The following is a 17,707-nucleotide window of genomic DNA, read 5'->3' on the forward strand; positions in this document are numbered from 1 at the left end:
CACAGCTATAACTCAGAGCATGAACAGCGGCAACATGATACACATCCCTGGAAAAGCTCAAGAAGTGTATATTTTCCCAGTGCCTATATGTACTGTTCGATCATTGAGTAGGCACGTCGCGCGTTGTGCAATTGTCTTGCAACATCTCGCCAAACCAGCTCGCTTTTTGGGGTGTTGCCAAAGCCTTCCGCATAACAAGGTCTGCCATCAACAAGGCAGTACCCTGTTCAGTCGGTGGACGCCACCCTCCTGAGAACGGAACCTTCCTCAGATGGATCCTCGAATATGCCGTGCCGCAGTCTGGATGCATACGTATGCTAAGCATTATCTGACTTGGCCTCAAAGTCGCATGTCCTCTTTTTGATAATAAGCGGGTTGATATCACCGTTGTCTCTCCAGCACTTCGATTTGCGCGAGGATCACATCCTTGCACCATGGGAGCGGATTGTTTGTCATGGCGCTGTACACATTCTTAAGGTACTGCTCTGTGGAGAGCCCGTCGGTGCATATAGCAGGGATCATGCCATGTCTGGCGACGTGTGTAGCGAACAAGAGGCGTGATGTTCGGCCGTTGCCATCTGGGAATGGATGGACGCTGACGTAGTACAGAGTGTCCCATACACCCTTGATCAGAGGATGTATGTCCTCTTGGTCGTGCGCAGCGAACCTTGACCACCTTTCCAGATTCGCTTCCACTTCGCCTGGATAGGGGAATATGGCCTTTGGGTTCGACCGAACCTGGATTGGCATGTGGCGGATCAAGCCAGCCTTGAACGGAATCTGCATGCCCCGAAACAGTATCCTTGATATCATCCGTATGTCCTCTAGGAGGTTCTCCGGGGTTGATGCTCGCTCGATATATGTACTCGATAGTACAGCCTGTAGTGCAACAATGTTGTTGCGCAGTTCGAGATACTCTATCTCCTTGGACTCCTCGCCGTTGTCGAGTTTTATCAACTCGCTCGAGGATGGAAGCCGCAAATTCATCGCGTTGAGCAACGCGCTTCCACCGTCTTTTTGCAATGGTATGGCCGCTTCGACCTTCTTTGCGGTCGCTAACGATAGACTGTTGTGTTCTATGGCGCAGCTTCTCCAAGAAAAGTTTGCAAGCACGTTACTACAAAACATTGTAGTATCTTGCATGATCTTTGATGGTGATGTGTCCTCAGCTCTTAGCTGGAAATCTTTTCGCATCGTATCCAAGTATGCAAGTTCTCGACGCATTTGGTGTTGCGCATTTCTCCAGGGTGCTGCATTTCGTATCTGGTAGATCTTGTCCCATACTGTTCCGGAACGGGCGAGCGTATTCCACTCCGGTCCATCTTCAAGAAGACCGTCGAATTGCGCATAATGCTTTCTGAGGAGGGTGTTTCGCGCGCGGATGATTTCTTTCGTCCACTTCATGTTGTTTACGTTGCTGATTGTCTGTTTGTGTTGACGTTCTGAAGTTTGGTGCAGGTCAACAGAATCTTTTCGGAGGTTTCGGGTGCTAGTAGCTGCACTTCTATGGTACTTGCCCCTACTTCCATGGTACTCTCTCTGACTTCCATAGTACTTGCACCCACTCAACCATAGCATAGCAGCGGCGAAGGTCCCAAATCCAGCATCACTCGCACTCGCCATACCATTGTAGTATCTTACGATATCGTTGATGGTAGTTAGTCCTCAGCACTTAGCTGGAACTTTCTCCGGAGTGTATACATATGTGCGAGCTCTCGATGCATTTCATGTTGTGCACGTCATCCTAGGAAAAAGCTAAACAGGTCTGCAGCCTACATTAACGTAGAAACCTACAAAGTAGGTGGCCTAACGTTGATGTAGGCTCTAGGCCTGCTCAGTCTTTTCCTTGTATAAGGTTTGTGCATCTTTCTAGGGTGATGCATTTCTCCCACAGCCTGCATTAGAGGAAATCATCTGAGCCAGCCCACGCGCACAGATTGTAAGAGGCCAGTACAAGACGCCGACGTTCCTTTTTCATGGCACGAGCGATGACTTGATCCCCTGGGAGCAGTCGCAGGCGACGTACGAGGCGCTCGTAATGAAAGGTGTGTCATCGGGCCTTGCTATCGTCGAGGGTGCGCCGCATATCTGCGACCTCAGTAGCAATCCCGAATCGGAAGGTTGGAAGGCTGTGTTGAAAGGCTATGATTTCCTTTCTGCCGCGATAAACCATTTCGCTTCTGCTGCTGCCGGGATTCCATCTGAGCGGGTTCTTTCGGTTGCGATAGCCCTTGTCCGAGAGGCCTTCAACGTAGAGGGTGTAGTGTGGATTCGGAATTCATGGGTGGCTCATTCGCGATGGGATAACTCGGTATCAAAGAAAATTTTGACTTTGAGAAAGTGCGCAAGCGACGACTGTGGCTGCTGGTAGTATGGGCATATGCGAGGCTGTTGGAGTGTGGGCAGGCCAATCCCAAGGCCCCTGGAAAAGCGCGGGGCTGGGCAGGGTCCAATGCGCTAACGACATATGCTCGACCCCCGCGTCATTGTTCCCTGCTCTACACATCGTGTGCCGCAAAAGCATTGCGCCCACCAGAGGTTGAGTAATCCAACTAATCCGAAGTAGCCTGCGACAACATGTGGTCCTCTACACGTTGCCACATCCGCTTGCGTGCTGCTCCTTCTCTTTGCGCATCGAAATCGCTGCCAGCCGACTCATTTCCGTCGCACAGTGTTGCGAAAACTTCCCGAACCCAATAAAACCATTTGCTTCCTTCCGTGTTCGCTCGCCTGTCGCATAGAAGGACAGACCACAAACAATTTGCGATGGCAGGTTCAAGGCACTGTAGCCTGTTGTGGGCTTCTGGTGCGATATGCACGTATCGCATTCAAGGGGTACCCACTCAAGTGGGAACGCATTCCGCAATACTTTTGATCGACACCGAAACATGGCATGACGGTCTCTTCACTCAGGAACGGCGAATCGGATCGAATGATATGGTAGTAATAGAGAGTACAATCGCAGCGCTGACATGCATCTCACTTACAGGGATGGTGGGGCCAAATCATTGGCAGGCCCCCAAATCAGCCGGATTACCTGCTGTGCCACTCGACCTGATACTAGATTCAGCGTTAAGAGAAGCTCTGCAAGTCGTCCTGAAATTTCTCTCCCTACTTTGGCAGCTATCTTCGAAGCGACCTGAGATATCAATCTACCGTAAACAATGCACTCGTATACGGACTCCTCGTCCCAGGAGACCGCCGTGAGCGGACGCCAACTCGAACCAAATGAGCCTTATGAACCATATGAGACCACAACGAGATCGCGAACTGAGTCCATTGGCTCATGCTTCAACGTGAGCCCAGTGCTTCGATCAAGTTTCGACCCAGTCTCGACTCCCACTCCATCTCCATTTTCAGACGCAGCCTTGGAATCGTTGGAAGCACCTGCTTCTTCAGAGCAAACTAGAAGTTCCATCGAGCACTCGCCTGGCTCTCTGCTCGGTAGACGCCCCAGGTGGAAACCGACATGGATAACGCCTGTCACGATACTAGGCTTCTACTTTATATGTAAGTATGATAAGTAGTGTTGAAAGTCAGCTTATCCACGATACTAACAGCGTCTAATCAGCTTTCATTTGTGCAGCAACGCACTACTGCTTCTTCGCATACCTCGACGGTCGTATCATATTCTCAGGCTCTATGCCCTCCGCAAAGACCACGACAGTCCCACAAGCCTACGCTACTACGGTATCGCTAGTGCTAGTCACCGCGTTTCGTGCTGCACTTGTAGCAAGCATTACAACATGCTATACACAATACCTTTGGGCGACATTCCGAAAGCGTGCTCTCAAGGTACTATTCTTCTCAGTCCAGCTAGCGGAACCGAAGCTTACAATATGCAGATCAGCCTAATCGAAGATCTTTTCCAAATGCAAACAAACCCGCTCCGGCTTCTCAACTATCATCTGTACTTCAAAACGCCAATACTTGTCGGTGTAGCTATGTTTTGCTGGCTTGTACCTATTGCAACGTTATATCCTCCGGGCACTCTAGTCGTCGGACTACAACTTTCCTCAATTGGTCAAAGCTTCAATGTGTCCGTCTTTCACCATAGGAATCTCCAAGACATTACGGACGGCAATCTTATAGTCCCAATAGCTTGTCCGTGTGATTGTGGCGAACTACGTACATGCTACGGGTGTAATCCGCCGTTCCCGGAAGCGGTACAGAATCCGTCGTTGCTAGAAGATTGTTATCCGACACGATAGTTAGTCCATCTCGTTCCAACCAAAGCACAGCATTGCCAAGGTCATATTTGGTATATACTAACTTGTCTATAGCATGAGCGCTACTATGGATCACATCATACGCTCAAACTTGATTGCGGGCGAGATGTCTAGGATGAGGCAAGCAAGCAGAGAGAATACATCGTATGAACTCAATTTTCTGGGAACCACACTAGATTGCGAGACTAAGAATCGCTCCCTGGAAAGCACAATCTTGCAATTAAGCCCCAGCAATTGGATTCTGAATCGTCCAGGGGATATCTGGCAGATAGAATATCCCGAGTCCAGCTGCGAGTTGAGAAACTACGAGAGGTTAGACGTTTTCCCTGGGAATACATCGATCACCTACCGGGTCGGCCACTATGAAGAAAAACCACAGTACTGGCCATGTTTGGACAAAGACACATGGAAACCCATACGTGATCACTCGCTAGATACATATGCACAGGTCGTCGACTTCCCAGACTCTGGCATACATATTGTTGTACCTACAACCGAAACAGTGTGTCAGCCAAGGATAGCGAGATATCACGTCACCATCTCACAAGTTGGCGGAGCACAACACATCTCTTATGTGATTGGAGACGAAGAATCTCTACCGGCATATGCGATACGTTTTGGCGACTTCAACGGAAGTTTTGAGCAATGGTCACAGCTTTCCGACGCTATATCAATTTACCAGAGCTTTGCCTCGAATCTCAATCAGCCTGGAACAAGGGTCGTAATAAGCAATTTTGAGTATCCCAACATGTCGAACGAGACGAAACCTTACACGACTGGAAATGGTACTGTCGTGGAAACATGCGTGCTTGAAGCCGAAGGTTCGTCAGCGGGGGACACTGGTGTATCAGATGCGATCTGGGACCTCGGTGTTTTCGAGCAACGACTGCATGATATTGATCTGAGTTATGACTGCCCAGCATTTGACCCTGACATGGCCAACGAGCTCCTCATCAACACCACAATCTCGGCACTGGCCCTAAACCAGCGATTTGACACTGTCAACGGCACAGAGACCCGCACTTTCAATATCTACCGCTTCGAGAACAAGCTCGTCTTCTTCCTCCCATACGGTCTCTCACTCGCCCTAGCGATACCAATCCTAGTGCTAGGGCTCGTAGCTCTTTACGTCCAAAACCACGGGGTTTCGGCAATCAGTGGGGGTTTCATGCAGCTTCTGATGACGACTACTGGACGAGGTTCACTTGAAGCGGTCGTTACGAGAGGCTCGGGCACGTTGGGTGGATACGAGAATGTTTCAGAAGAGCTGCGTAGGATGGAGGTCAGATTTGGAGAGCTGGTTGAAGTCAGAGGTGGTAGAGTTAAGGAGACCGATTCGCTTTTGAGGGGGAATGATGAGCAAGTCGATGTGCACAACAATGACAGCTCACAGGCAGGTGTGCAGACTGCGTCCGGAACAGAGCGGTTCGAGAACAGCGTTTCTGTAGCGCTAAGAGCTGGCTTCGGCACGGTCGACGAAGTGATACCATTCAGGAAGAACACAGAACAGTAGTTGGAAGGGTTGTGCTCTAGGAAGCTACGAAGGGAAGAAAAGTGAGGGGTTTGTGATTAAGGTTATCTGGACACTTGCAATGCTGATGGTTCAGTTCTGACGGTGATGCTGACGTACACCAGAAGTCAATTCGGTTAAAATCGAATCGCGGTACCCTCCGTAAAGCGGCATGTTGTGTAGCGCATTGCATTCGTGAGAACTCCAAAGGTGTTGTGATGATGAGCACAAAGAAAGCAGAAAGAAGCAAAAGCAAAACACACAACGGCGCCCCCGGTGCAATGCCTGTACGCAGCTAAGCGGACGCAAATTCAAGCCTCGACATCGAACAATACATACCACGTTCGGTTAATCTCTCTCTAGGGGTTTTCTGCTGTTGTTACTCGATACGAGTTATGGCGTCGCGGCGCGAATTTCGGTGTTTTGTCGACCGTGCTCACCGGCGGTAAGATTAAGTCGCTCTTCGATATTGTCTACGGGCCGTTTCCAAGCTTACACCCGAGCCAGGGGGAAGAATGTATTGATGGCTCCTGCCTTTCGCTCTCTCTTCTTCGCAAAGTTTGTTTTACACATTGAACCTTGAGTTCAGCCTAACTCAACAATGCACACGCGCAAAAACCAACAAGTAGCTTTTGCGGCAGTCGCATTCCTTTCTGCCTTTGCATCCAGCTCGCCAGCACATCCACTCTCGTATCGCGATGTAGCTGCCCTATCCGATGTTCACTTTCTAGCACTCCAAGAGCGTGGTATACCGGTCGTCGACTCAACTGTTCCCCTCAAGCTGCGTTCCGGCGCTGGCAGACAACTTACGAAACGCCAAAGCGGTGGGCCATTACGCACGATCTATGATGGAGCGCAATATGCCATTGACGTGACCATCGGTACGGAGACGCTTCAAGTTTTGATCGACACTGGAAGCAGCAGTTTTTGGGTACCAAAGGCCGATTTCGTGTGTGTAGACGTAAACGGCACACAACAGTAAGTCCCAATATCTTATCGAAATCCCGTCTGGTACCCAGAATCTGATATTAAACGTCCCTCGTTGTAGATCTCAGCCCACTTGCGGATTTCCAAAATTCGGCCCCAAAAGCTTTTCTGGCGGCCAAATCGCGGACCAGAACTTCAACGTAACATATGGCGGAGGGGAGTTTGCGACCGGTATTGTAGGTCTCGAAGACGTTGGCTTTGGAGGTGTGACCGTCAAGAACCAGAAGATGTCGTTCGTGGATAGAACCTACTGGCTGAGCGCAGGCAATCTGACTAGTGGGCTGATGGGTACGTACAGCATGTCGTCTGCTATGAGTGTTTGTTAACAAAAGTCACTAGGCTGGGGACTTGGTGCAACCACCGCCATCTTTGAGGGCGCGGACCCGTCCCAGGACGGCGGCAAAAAGCCCATATTCGTCAAACCATGGTTGGAGACCGCCTATGACCAAGGCTTGGTGGCAAAGCCCATCTTCTCGGTCGTACTCGGCAAGAGGGGCAAAGACGACGCGGACTTGTCAGCTACAGGTTTCCTTACGATCGGAGGAGCGCCATCGTCATCGTCGTTGCCGCTCACGGGTGCATACGCTACCACGCCAATCCTCAAAGAGACGTTTGATCACTACCAGCTGGAGAACGAGTATGTCCACTATGTCATCCGACCGGACGGGTTTGTGGTCAACGGAAAGTTCATTGCCTGGGCCCCAGGTACCTCCGCGGGGACCCATTACGGCGACAGTCAAGAAAGATTCACGATCCTGGACACCGGTACGGCTTACACCATAGCCCCGAAGGCCCTTGTAGCCACAATCGCCGCAGCCTTCGACCCCCCAGCTTCCTTCAGTCAGGATGACGGGCTTTGGGTGGCTTCGTGCAGTGCCAAGATACCTTCTGTCGCCATTCGCATCAACGGAACGGACCTTCCCTACGCCTCATCAGACGTTCTCGTCGACGGAACTCTTGGCGTAATCGACGAGCAGAAGCAGACATGCATAGTGGGTTTCATGGAACCACCTACTCCGCCCTGGGGTGGCGACCTGCCGTATATCCTCGGAGCCAACTTCCACAGGAATGTGCTAGCGGTACACGATATTGGAAACAAGGTGATGACGTTTGGTGCGCTGAAGTGGAACTGATCCCGATGTCATTGCGGCTCTCATAGCATACACAAGATTACATGTCGATGGAAAATACCTTCACATCTGTTATGACGTCAATGTCCCATTGCTCTTTAAAGATCCCTCACGTGCTTACGCGTAGTGTTCTTCCCCTTTGCGCGTTAGCGCCAGCAGTGTCAACATGACCGTCAATCGACGGAATGGTGGTTGACTCCTCCCCCTCATGTCGGTCCGAGGTCGCGACATACACTCAGGCCAAAAGATTACGCCGACAAATGGATGCTGAACTGTGCTAGCTCGGCCCTCGTAATGTAGCAACGTACCTCACAGATAAGCACATCGCACAGCTAGACGTATCACTTAATTTATTTTGTCTTAGACTTGTTGATAGGCATAGCGAGGGTAGGGTCGCCTACGCAAGGACTACCGCAGCAAGACAAAGAGCTCCAGGGAGACCCTGGATAAAGAAAATCTTGGTGTTTGCCGTGCACCCTCCATAAACACCGGCCACAAATACACAACCCGCGAAGAACAGAGCGATTTGAGGCGCAAACACGGCGCTGGGGTGGACCAAAGACCACAAGAGGCCAGCTGCCAGAAATCCGTTGTACAGGCCTTGGTTGGCGGCCATGGTCTTGGTTTTGGCCGCAAAGTCAGGCTTGAGTGCGAACGCTTTCAACCCTGCTGGTGAGGTCCAGAAGAACACCTCCAAGGCCATGATGTAGACGTGGAGCGCGGCTAGTAGAAAGACGGTTATAGAGGCGAGGAGCGGCATTGTAGGCGCAGATTGAGGGTTGGATGCGGTATCGGTATTAGAAGAGATGACGATTTGTTGGTATGGTCGGGTGTGGTGATGAGGGGGAATCAAGGTGAATAAATAACTAGAGACCACTTCGGCTTTACTCGAAAAACGCTAGTCTGAACGCGTTGCAGGATCGCTGGCGATACGGGCAATTTCCTTCCTATAATGCCGAAGGTTCTCACATTCCCGCGAGAATACGAGATTAAGCGATGAAAGTGTAGACCCCAGGGTGTTCAGTTTTTCCTGAAGTTGACATGCCCCGGGGAAAGCTATTGCGCAGATAGTTCTTAAAGCTGGGTGTTAGTTTTGTGGAGGCGGAGAGGCAAGGTTCCCAAAGGTTGAGCTGGTGGCGTTCAGGCGGGCAATCGTGGGCGCCGGCTGTTGCCTAGCCTCCCTGCACAGCCCTAGCTGACTGCGTTCATCACCGCCCCGCGTCATAAAGCGACAACCACGTCGAATGTCATCTTCTGTTCTTCTTCGCACAACATCAGCTTCACCACTAACCTTTCCTTTACATTCCATTGTTCATATTCTCAAATGCTACCCAAAGTACTGACAGCAAAATTACGTCCAGATCATGCGTCTACTAGAGATGAATGAAGATGGAGACCTTAGGCTTAAGGACCACCCAGAAGAGACTGAGCCGTATGCAATACTTTCGCATAGATGGGGTGAAGACCGTGAAGAGGTCACCTTCAAAGATGTGATGGAGCACACGTACAGGCACAAGAGAGGATACGCGAAAATCCGCGGCTGTGGAAAACAAGCAAAGTGTGACAGTCACCAGCTGTTTTGGATTGATACCTGTTGCATCGACAAAAGTAGCAGTGCAGAGCTTTCCGAGTCGATAAACTCCATGTGGCGTTGGTACTGCAACTCTCAAGTCTGTTACGTCTACCTAGACGATGTCCGTGCAGATATCGATGAGGCTGAAAAGCACACCGCGTTCACCAAATCAAAATGGTTTACGAGGGGATGGACACTTCAAGAGCTATTAGCACCCCCTAAGCTTGAGTTCTACGACGCTGAGTGGAACAAGATCGGGACGAAAGAGGAGCTAGCAGAAAAGATCAGCGAGATCACGAACATCAACAAAGACTTCCTTGGCTCAGATATCTCCTTACTCAAGCAAGCTAGCATTGCTGAAAGAATGTCGTGGGCCTCAAAAAGGAGGACAAAACGAAAAGAAGACAGGGCTTATAGCTTGCTCGGAATCTTCGACATCAACATGCCTCTACTTTACGGCGAAGGTGCGAAAGCCTTCCAGAGGCTACAAGAAGAGATCGTGAAGCACTCGGATGATCAGTCAATATTGGCTTGGACTTCACCGTCTGCTGAAATTGATAGTGGCAGCTTTTTCGCCCATTCGCCAGCTGCATTTGCCGCTTGTGACAATGTCATACGAAGCATTCAACCAGGTCCGATGAAGCCGTATTTCATAACAAATAAAGGCCTCAAGATCAGTCTACCACTCATCAGAGAAGGCAGTGAGGGCGAACTCCTCGCGGTCCTCAATTGCAGACGCCGCTATGACACATTTGGTAGTTTGGCACTTCCGGTAAAGCAGACGGGCAACAACCACCTATATCAGAGGCGAGGTGGCGAACTACAGTTCATTCCTTTTACCGATTTGCTTCTTGCAAAAGTGCAGCCAATGTACATCAGCATGAAGCCGCTTCTTGACTACTCGCCAAACTACCTGAAGGACAATACCTGTATTCTGAGCGCGCTACCGAAAGGCCTCGAAGTATCACAAATATTCCCCTCGGGTTCATGGCCTCGTGGATCGCGTACCTTTGAAGGAAATCGACATCCAGGCTCCCCGCAAGACCCGGTCAACCGAACCCTTGTGCTGCTCAGCTCGGGAACAACTCGTCGCTACCTGTTCATGACATTCTTCCATAAGAACAGGATCTTTCGTGACTGCATTTGGGATGCCCGGATTCTGCCTGTTTCCCTTGACGACAGCTCCGATATCGAACAGATCTTCAATGCATGTATCTATAAAGATCTGTCAACTCTGCAACGAGTTCACCATCTATCTTGTGGTAGAGTAGCTCTTCGGACGGTACCACAGCTCATCCAAGGCCGAAAAGTCACAATGATCGAAATCTTCTGTCATGATCCAGATACCTGGATCGTTCTCTATGAGATCACTGAGCAAGCTATCGCGGTCCTTCAATCAACTGGATACCGCATCACTCGCGTCCCTTACTGGACGTTTCATCTGCTATTCGGGGGCTCAAATCTCCTCGATGCTATGTATGAACCAACGCCGATGCTTTTAGCGTACCTCACATCCTCATCACCAAGGGAAAACCATGTCCAAAGACAGTCCATAACGTTAAGGTGGTATCATTTCCTTGCTCTTCTGTACTACGTCTTGTTGAGGTGGAGCAAATTACGCAAGGTTCAGCAGCTCTCACTAGAAGAAGGAGTAGTGTTAGGCTGGCAGAATGTTCGAAACTTTGATGCAATAATCGGCTACTGTGCTATTTTACTGTTGTTTGTATTTGTACCTTTGAGTCTTCTTGACCGCTATTTTGCTTATACTTTTGACTCTATGGGGTATGTAATTGGAGTTCTATCGACGCCTGCCCTTTTACGGGCTATACATCAGTTGTATATTCTTAGATAATATAAGAGCTAGTGTCTTATAAGGTTTTCTCAGAGCGGAGTATTCGGTTGTCTGTACGCGTATTACCATTGCTGACGTGTTACGATAACAGGTTTCACTCTGTATATTTACAAGCCCACATTGTCATTGGAGATACTGGAAACAACGTTCCCACAGTTGTGATCCCCGAACAGTCAACTGCAAGAACAAAGGATCTTCAAACCCCAATTGCATCAATAGTTTCAACAGTTGGAAACACGTATTCGCCATTAGTGAAGGCCTCTGCTGGTGAATAGAACCGTACTGAGTACAAAAGCTTACCACCACCCGCTGGGGCAGGAAGCCAGCTGTACCAAAAGTCTCCAGTCAGCCCATGTCTTGTCGCATGAATCGATTTGCATGGTGGGAAACTCACTTGCTAGTCCAGTTATCCGGTGGGGGAATGTCAGCAGGTTGCAGTAGGACCTGGAATTTCCCATCCGCCGTCTCGTTCGCCGGATTCGCGCCATCATCATCATACACCAGGCCTCCATCCTCGTACTTCAGCTGCGTGCTTCGGTCGCCGATGACGTATCTACCCAGCTCATTGGGCACTAGATACTGGTCCGCTCCATACACGGTCAGACTCCAGAACCCGGTCGACTTGATCGGGGGCTTGCCAAAGAAGGTGAAGAGAAAGGCCGATGTCGGGCTCAAAGTCAAATTGTCGGATTTGTTTGTGATGAAGAGGTTTTCGGACTGTACCAGGCCCAGATAACCGCGGAGTGCGCGGTATGCACGACAGCCGTATTCAACGCCGAAAATGCCTTGGCATTTTACTTTGGGGATTACCCAGTTGTTGCCGACATCGATTAGGTTTTGGGAGTAAGCTGCTGAGATACTGGCGTTCGCTGCAATAATCGCGGCAGTCAGGTTGACAGTGCGAGGTGGAGAGTAGATCCCATCTGCGATGCCAGCACGCCCAAGTTTGGACGCTACTCGGTACCGGTCTGAGATTACGTCAGGTTGGTTGAACTGCCCAATCTTGGCCAGCAGTTCTAGGTAGCCCGTGACTCTGTCGGTGGCGTTCGAAGTGTCAATGAGATCGCGCGACAGTCTAGGTGCTTGTGCTGTGAAAGGCTGAGACATATTGCGAAGAGTTGTTTTGAGGAACGTCTGATCTTGATAGCTGCGTATAGTCGCAATATCTTCCGTGGTGTTTTTACGGACGAGTATACGACCAAGCATTATACCATAGGTTGTAGCATAAGATATCACGCCTTCGTAGCGCGATGATTCGGTCGGAGTAGTGTACTCAATCCCTGGTTGAACGAGAGCATCGTCTGCACGTCTGATTAAATAGTCCCCCGGTGGTGAGTTCTCGTTGATTGATAGCCCAGCAAAATTGTTGCCATAACTGGGATCAGTCAGTCTCTGTCATACACTGTCATTCTTCAATGAAGCTTACATGTCGTAGAAGGGCCATATCCAGTTTCTCCCATCACTGATATTGGGAATGGTTAAGACGAGGTCTTCATGCGATAAGTCGATAGCCACCCAGATATATAGCGTGTCTGCATTCGGGCCGACTATCGTGCGATTTAGAGGGCCGGAAAGTGTATGATACGGCCATAGAGTATTTGGTCTATCGACAGCATCCAAGATGTTCGTCACAGCTTGTTGCCATTGAGATATCGGATATGCATACTGGACTAGCGTTAAGCGCGATGCAGCATGTTGTTTGTAGTTCGTTAGGTACCTGGATTGCAAATGATGTGGCGTCTTGGGCAGCACTCGCATGGGAAATTGCTTCGTTCGCCGCTCTGGCAAGTGGAGCAAGGTATGCCAAGCATGTAGCGGTAGCGAAAAGAAGACTGGTCAACTTCATCTTTTCTAGCATTACCTCAATCATCTTTCTCAACACGACATTACCCCGACGTACTATATATCAGGTCTGACTGTTATCGCGTAGCAGAGCCTGCGACTTGGCATCGTTGCGCAATAACTGACAAAATTGACGATGAAGCTGATAAGTGGGGCGGTGGTAGCTACGGTTAAAGGGTGGAGCTGTGGTAAAAGACCGAGACGGCAGTACGTGAAAACGTCAAGACCTCACCGTCGGCCCTGAAGCTCTTACTACCATTACGACCCAAAAATGGTAACTCAAGTTCACCGCCAAATAAGTATTACAGCACATTTGATGTATTCGTATAGCTAGAAAGGTTGAGCTAAGGGTATACGAGGCTAACGCAGACGGTTCAGGCAGGGCAGCTGCGAGCGCCGCTTGTTGCTTAGCCCCGCGCCGCGCATGGCCCTTCCTAACAGCGACCATGAAGCAACAACCACGTTAGCTATCGCCGTTCTCTTCTGGCATGTCATCAATTTCACTTCAGGTCCCCTACGCATGGCCCGACATAGCTAAAATTGAGTAGAACAGAACAGACAGATACGTAGGTTAAATCAAGCTTGGTTTAGGTGTAGAGAAGTTGTCGGAAGGACCTGCGCAGCACTCGGCCGTAACAACACTCGTGCCGAACACGGCCGGGATAACAGTTTTCCGCCATGGAAGCATTGCTAATATCATACTGATCAGTCAACAGTAGTAGCAGTTCCTGCGCACCAGCTTGCGCCTCGTATAAGATGGCTACTTTTGCAGAAACCCTAGATACCAACACTCGGCTCCGCCGCAATAACGGTTTTTAGAGCCAGACACAGCTCCTACCATCTTGACCATCGCTATGATCTCTACTCTCAAAAAAGTTCTCCTGACGAGTAGTCTGATACTTGCATCAGGGGCAGTATCAACACGACAAAGTCGCGCAGAGGTACGGGTTTAAAGCAACGCGTTGACAGAATGGTACTCACACTCGGTCAGAATCTGACATGTCAGTTCAACGTGGGTCTTGATACCGTAAGTTTACCAGCACCAAGCTTCCTCAAATTGTACTTGGACGCTGATTTGCATTAGTCGGATATCGCAAACACCAGCTATGTGCGCATGATGAAGAACGTCAAGCTTCCTGTTTCCGGAACGACATACCGCTACGCCATCAATGCCCCATTCGACAAGGAAAAGCCATACCTCCTGTTTCTTCACGGCTTCCCAGATACTTCGTACGGTTGGGTCAACCAGATCGAATACTTTACCAGGCGCGGCTACGGCATCATAGCCCCAGACCTTCTAGGTACCGGTGGTACAGACAAGCCCGTCGAATTGGAAGCTTATAGTCTGAGGACTATGGCATCTGATGTTGCTGAACTGCTCGACTGCGAAGGTCTAGAAAAGGTAATCGCAGTTTCGCATGACCTGTAAGTCCAATAGTGCCGCACGTTGTCTTGTTTCTAGACCGCTAGGCTAACGTGCCATAGCGGAGCTTATGTACTCTCCCGCTTTCACACGTACCAGTCTCAGTACCTCTCAGCACTTGCATTCTTGGATATCGGCTACAACGCCCCCGGAATAGACGTCAACCAAACCTTCGTGGAGGCTTATAACAATATTTCACAAGCAACATTCGGCTACCCCATTCTCGGGTACTGGTACTTCTTCGATGAAGATGACGCACACGTCCTTTTGGATGCACACGTACGTTCAGCATTGTTACTCATCATGCATTCGAGCTTACAACAGTACAGTTGGATTCCCTATATTCTCTCGCTTACTCGTTCAATGCACCGAAAGTAATGGCGGAGAATTTCAACCCGATTGGTGCACTTCAAGAATGGCTCGCAGCTGATAGAAGAGCGGAATACGGCAACGACTTCATCACCAATTCGACTCGGGAGCAATGGAAGACCATCGTTCGCGCACAGGGAGGCGTTGAGGCAAATCTGAAGTGGTACAAATCTTACTTGCGGGGCATCAACTCGGCTGATGAGGACGGTAAGACGGATCTCACATGCCCGCTTTGTTCCACATGATCTAATGCAGCGCAGAGATTCGATCGATGTCGGGAATCATTGAGCAGCCTAGTCTGTTCATCGCGGCCGAAAGGGATTCAGTCGGTATCCCGTCGGAGCAGTTACGTTCTACGCTGCCATACGCTCCGACAATGCAGATTAGAACTGTGGATGCTGGCCATTTTCTCCATATTGAACGAGCTGATGAGGTCAATGAGGCACTCTACGACTTCGTTCAGGGCCTTCAATAGGCGGATATTGAGGTAGCAACTGGATCAGCGGAAGGCTGAGGTGATTTACTCCCCTTCTTCCTCTTCTTTGAGATGTTGTAGTCATAACGTTTGTTGTGATGGAAAGAGATCGTTTGGTGATAACCCTTTTTCCCAATGCGAGCACATGTACTTGCGGTTCTCATCATTCGAGCAACTCTTTGCGTTCGGTTTGCTAAGAGTTGTAAAAGATTTGAGCATTTCAGTCGCTCAGCGTCATCGTGGTGTTCTTGAAGTCAATAGCTCAAGTATGGCATCGCACTTGAATTGCGTCAAAGTGAGCTGTTCCCATAAGTGTCTTCTTGAACAGATAATGTAACCTAGGAAAGAGGGTGCGCAATGCTTATAGTTCGTTTATGACTATCTGGACCGACAATGACTGGTTGACGTGAGATTACGCGGTGATCAAAGACCAGAGATGGGTAAAATGAAAACGTTTGGTAAGGTAGTTTCATTTCGAATACAAATGCGTAATTAATTCAACAAACAGATTAATCAAGAAGAAGACACTCTCCAAGGAGGACTTCTGAACAACAACTAGGCTACACTTGCGGCATCGTTCTTTGCCATTTGTTCCAGGTGATCACAGAGACCCCTGATCTTTTCCTCAATGCTGGCATTGAAAGCTGCGGCCTTCTCAGGATCCCTAGGCGGCGCACCCATGACGGGAAAGTCAAGACGAGACTTTTCACACCATTCACTCACCTTGGGCTCCACCATCCACTTGAGTCTGTTCTTCATAGAAGCCAGGAGGGTCGTAGGATAATCCGCCGGTTTGCGGGTGTACGGAAAGGGGTTGCAAAGAGAGTTCTTGAGGTCTTCGTCGTCGTAACTGGCTTCGACGTGTCCAATGAGAGCGGCGCTGAACGTGGGCTGGAAGAACTTTACATTTTGAATCGTTATGTTTCTGCCATTGAAGACGGGAATAGGTGGCACGTTTCCTAGACCAGGCGCAGTACAGTCGATGAAGAGAGTGTCAGGCACAGGAGTATATGTGCCCTTCTCTAAAGTGACCTTGTCTGGGTCAATGCGCTTGACTCGTCCCTGGCGTATGATGTTCTTGACTTTTCTGACCTCGTCAAACTCCGCCTTTGTCACAATCGCGTGCCTGAACATGGTCGGCTCGATGCTCTTGTCTAGACGGTGAGCATGCCCCAGCTCTTCCATGCGATGGAACATCTCTTGAGAAGTTTTGGACCCCATGATGGCAGCGGATTTTTCTTCCTGCAGTTGTTCAGGGTTGGGCGTCGTCTCTGGAGGTTGAAGGGTAGCGCGTTCCATAAACCAGGAGTCGCGCGGCATGATCCAAGAAATGCTGTCCGGGGCAATGCCTTGAGCTAAGAGCCACGAGCATGCGTCGACTGCGGTCTTCCCGGCTCCGACGATTGTATAGGCGCCGTAAGGTCGCTTCAGTGTTGTTGCTAAAGCGTTGGGTGTGACAAGATTGGCTTTGTCTGAAACCTCATACAAAGGTGGACCCATAGAGGGAACCGTGACCTTCACGTATGTGGAGTCTACAATGCGAGTGTTTGGTCCAACCCGGATGGTCCTCCCTGTGGTAATCGACTGAAACTCTCCATCGCCAGTGTAGTTGTGCAGTGGGTAATAGGTTACGCGACCGGACGGAAGGAGAGTACTGTTCAGGACCTTGGTGTAGTAGGCAACAATCTCGTCGCCCGTTGCCACCTCGGCAAGGCCCTTGTTGAATCCAACTTGATCAATCTTTTCGTCTCCGAGCTGTCGAGAGTTGACACCGTAGACGTGGGACGGTTGATGAAGGGTGACAAAGGGATAGGCAACTGTCCAATGACCTCCCGGACGGGAATAGCGATCGACAATGGCTACCGTAGCCTCCTTTTTATCGGAAATCAGGGTATCGACGAAGGCCATGCCCATAGCACCCGCGCCGATGACAAGGTAGTCAACGGATATAGTCTCGGTCATGTTCATTCCTGGCATCGTTCCTGAGGTATGTAGGTTGGAAGAGTCGTTTAGGGGGCCGTCGGTACGTTCGAGACGAAGATGTGGCAGTTTTGGTGTAGCAAGAAGAGAGAGGAGAAAGCAGCACCATATATCTTAGTAGATACCTTGTCCGGCCGAGACACTTCCAATAGATTCTTCATCAGAGTCTAAGAGACTATTACTTCGGCACCATTTGCTGTCAATATTGACAGTACTCTATGATGCCTTGACCTGTCCGTGTATGTTTCCTGTACATTGCTGCCGAGCCTGTTGTTGTGACAAAGTTGCCCCGGTCGGTCAGAAGCTCAACTTTACGGACGTAAACAACGGAGCCCCA

At 49.9% G+C, this 17,707-nt stretch overlaps 6 protein-coding genes across 6 annotated transcripts; 3 read left to right on the top strand and 3 right to left on the bottom strand.

The window, feature by feature from the left end:
* Positions 1-381: 381 nt before the first annotated feature.
* On the bottom strand, positions 382-1,404 carry J4E87_000871 (uncharacterized protein; the record flags this gene model as incomplete). The annotated part of the gene is made up of 1 exon (XM_049372523.1): positions 382-1,404. The coding sequence occupies one exon, from the start codon at positions 1,402-1,404 to the stop codon at positions 382-384; it is 1,023 nt and encodes a 340-aa protein (XP_049237181.1).
* A 3,573-nt stretch (positions 1,405-4,977) lies between these two features.
* On the top strand, positions 4,978-5,742 carry J4E87_000872 (uncharacterized protein; the record flags this gene model as incomplete). Its single annotated transcript, XM_049372524.1, has 1 exon — positions 4,978-5,742. The coding sequence occupies one exon, from the start codon at positions 4,978-4,980 to the stop codon at positions 5,740-5,742; it is 765 nt and encodes a 254-aa protein (XP_049237182.1).
* Positions 5,743-6,340: 598 nt separating this feature from the next.
* On the top strand, positions 6,341-7,859 carry J4E87_000873 (uncharacterized protein; the record flags this gene model as incomplete). Its single annotated transcript, XM_049372525.1, has 3 exons — positions 6,341-6,717; positions 6,788-7,014; positions 7,066-7,859. The coding sequence occupies 3 exons, from the start codon at positions 6,341-6,343 to the stop codon at positions 7,857-7,859; spliced, it is 1,398 nt and encodes a 465-aa protein (XP_049237183.1).
* A 3,618-nt stretch (positions 7,860-11,477) lies between these two features.
* Positions 11,478-13,127, bottom strand: J4E87_000874 (uncharacterized protein; the record flags this gene model as incomplete). Its single annotated transcript, XM_049372526.1, has 4 exons — positions 11,478-11,607; positions 11,676-12,656; positions 12,708-12,946; positions 12,999-13,127. 4 exons carry the CDS (start codon positions 13,125-13,127, stop codon positions 11,478-11,480), a joined length of 1,479 nt encoding a protein of 492 aa, XP_049237184.1.
* A 966-nt stretch (positions 13,128-14,093) lies between these two features.
* Positions 14,094-15,390, top strand: J4E87_000875 (uncharacterized protein; the record flags this gene model as incomplete). Its single annotated transcript, XM_049372527.1, has 5 exons — positions 14,094-14,150; positions 14,208-14,525; positions 14,646-14,825; positions 14,876-15,122; positions 15,176-15,390. 5 exons carry the CDS (start codon positions 14,094-14,096, stop codon positions 15,388-15,390), a joined length of 1,017 nt encoding a protein of 338 aa, XP_049237185.1.
* Positions 15,391-15,945: 555 nt separating this feature from the next.
* On the bottom strand, positions 15,946-17,367 carry J4E87_000876 (uncharacterized protein; the record flags this gene model as incomplete). The annotated part of the gene is made up of 1 exon (XM_049372528.1): positions 15,946-17,367. The coding sequence occupies one exon, from the start codon at positions 17,365-17,367 to the stop codon at positions 15,946-15,948; it is 1,422 nt and encodes a 473-aa protein (XP_049237186.1).
* Between the last annotated feature and the right edge of the window lie 340 nt (positions 17,368-17,707).

Source organism: Alternaria ethzedia, assembly GCF_023757985.1.
Source record: "Alternaria ethzedia strain BMP 0044 chromosome Unknown scaffold_2, whole genome shotgun sequence".
Classification (NCBI taxonomy): domain Eukaryota; kingdom Fungi; phylum Ascomycota; class Dothideomycetes; order Pleosporales; family Pleosporaceae; genus Alternaria; species Alternaria ethzedia.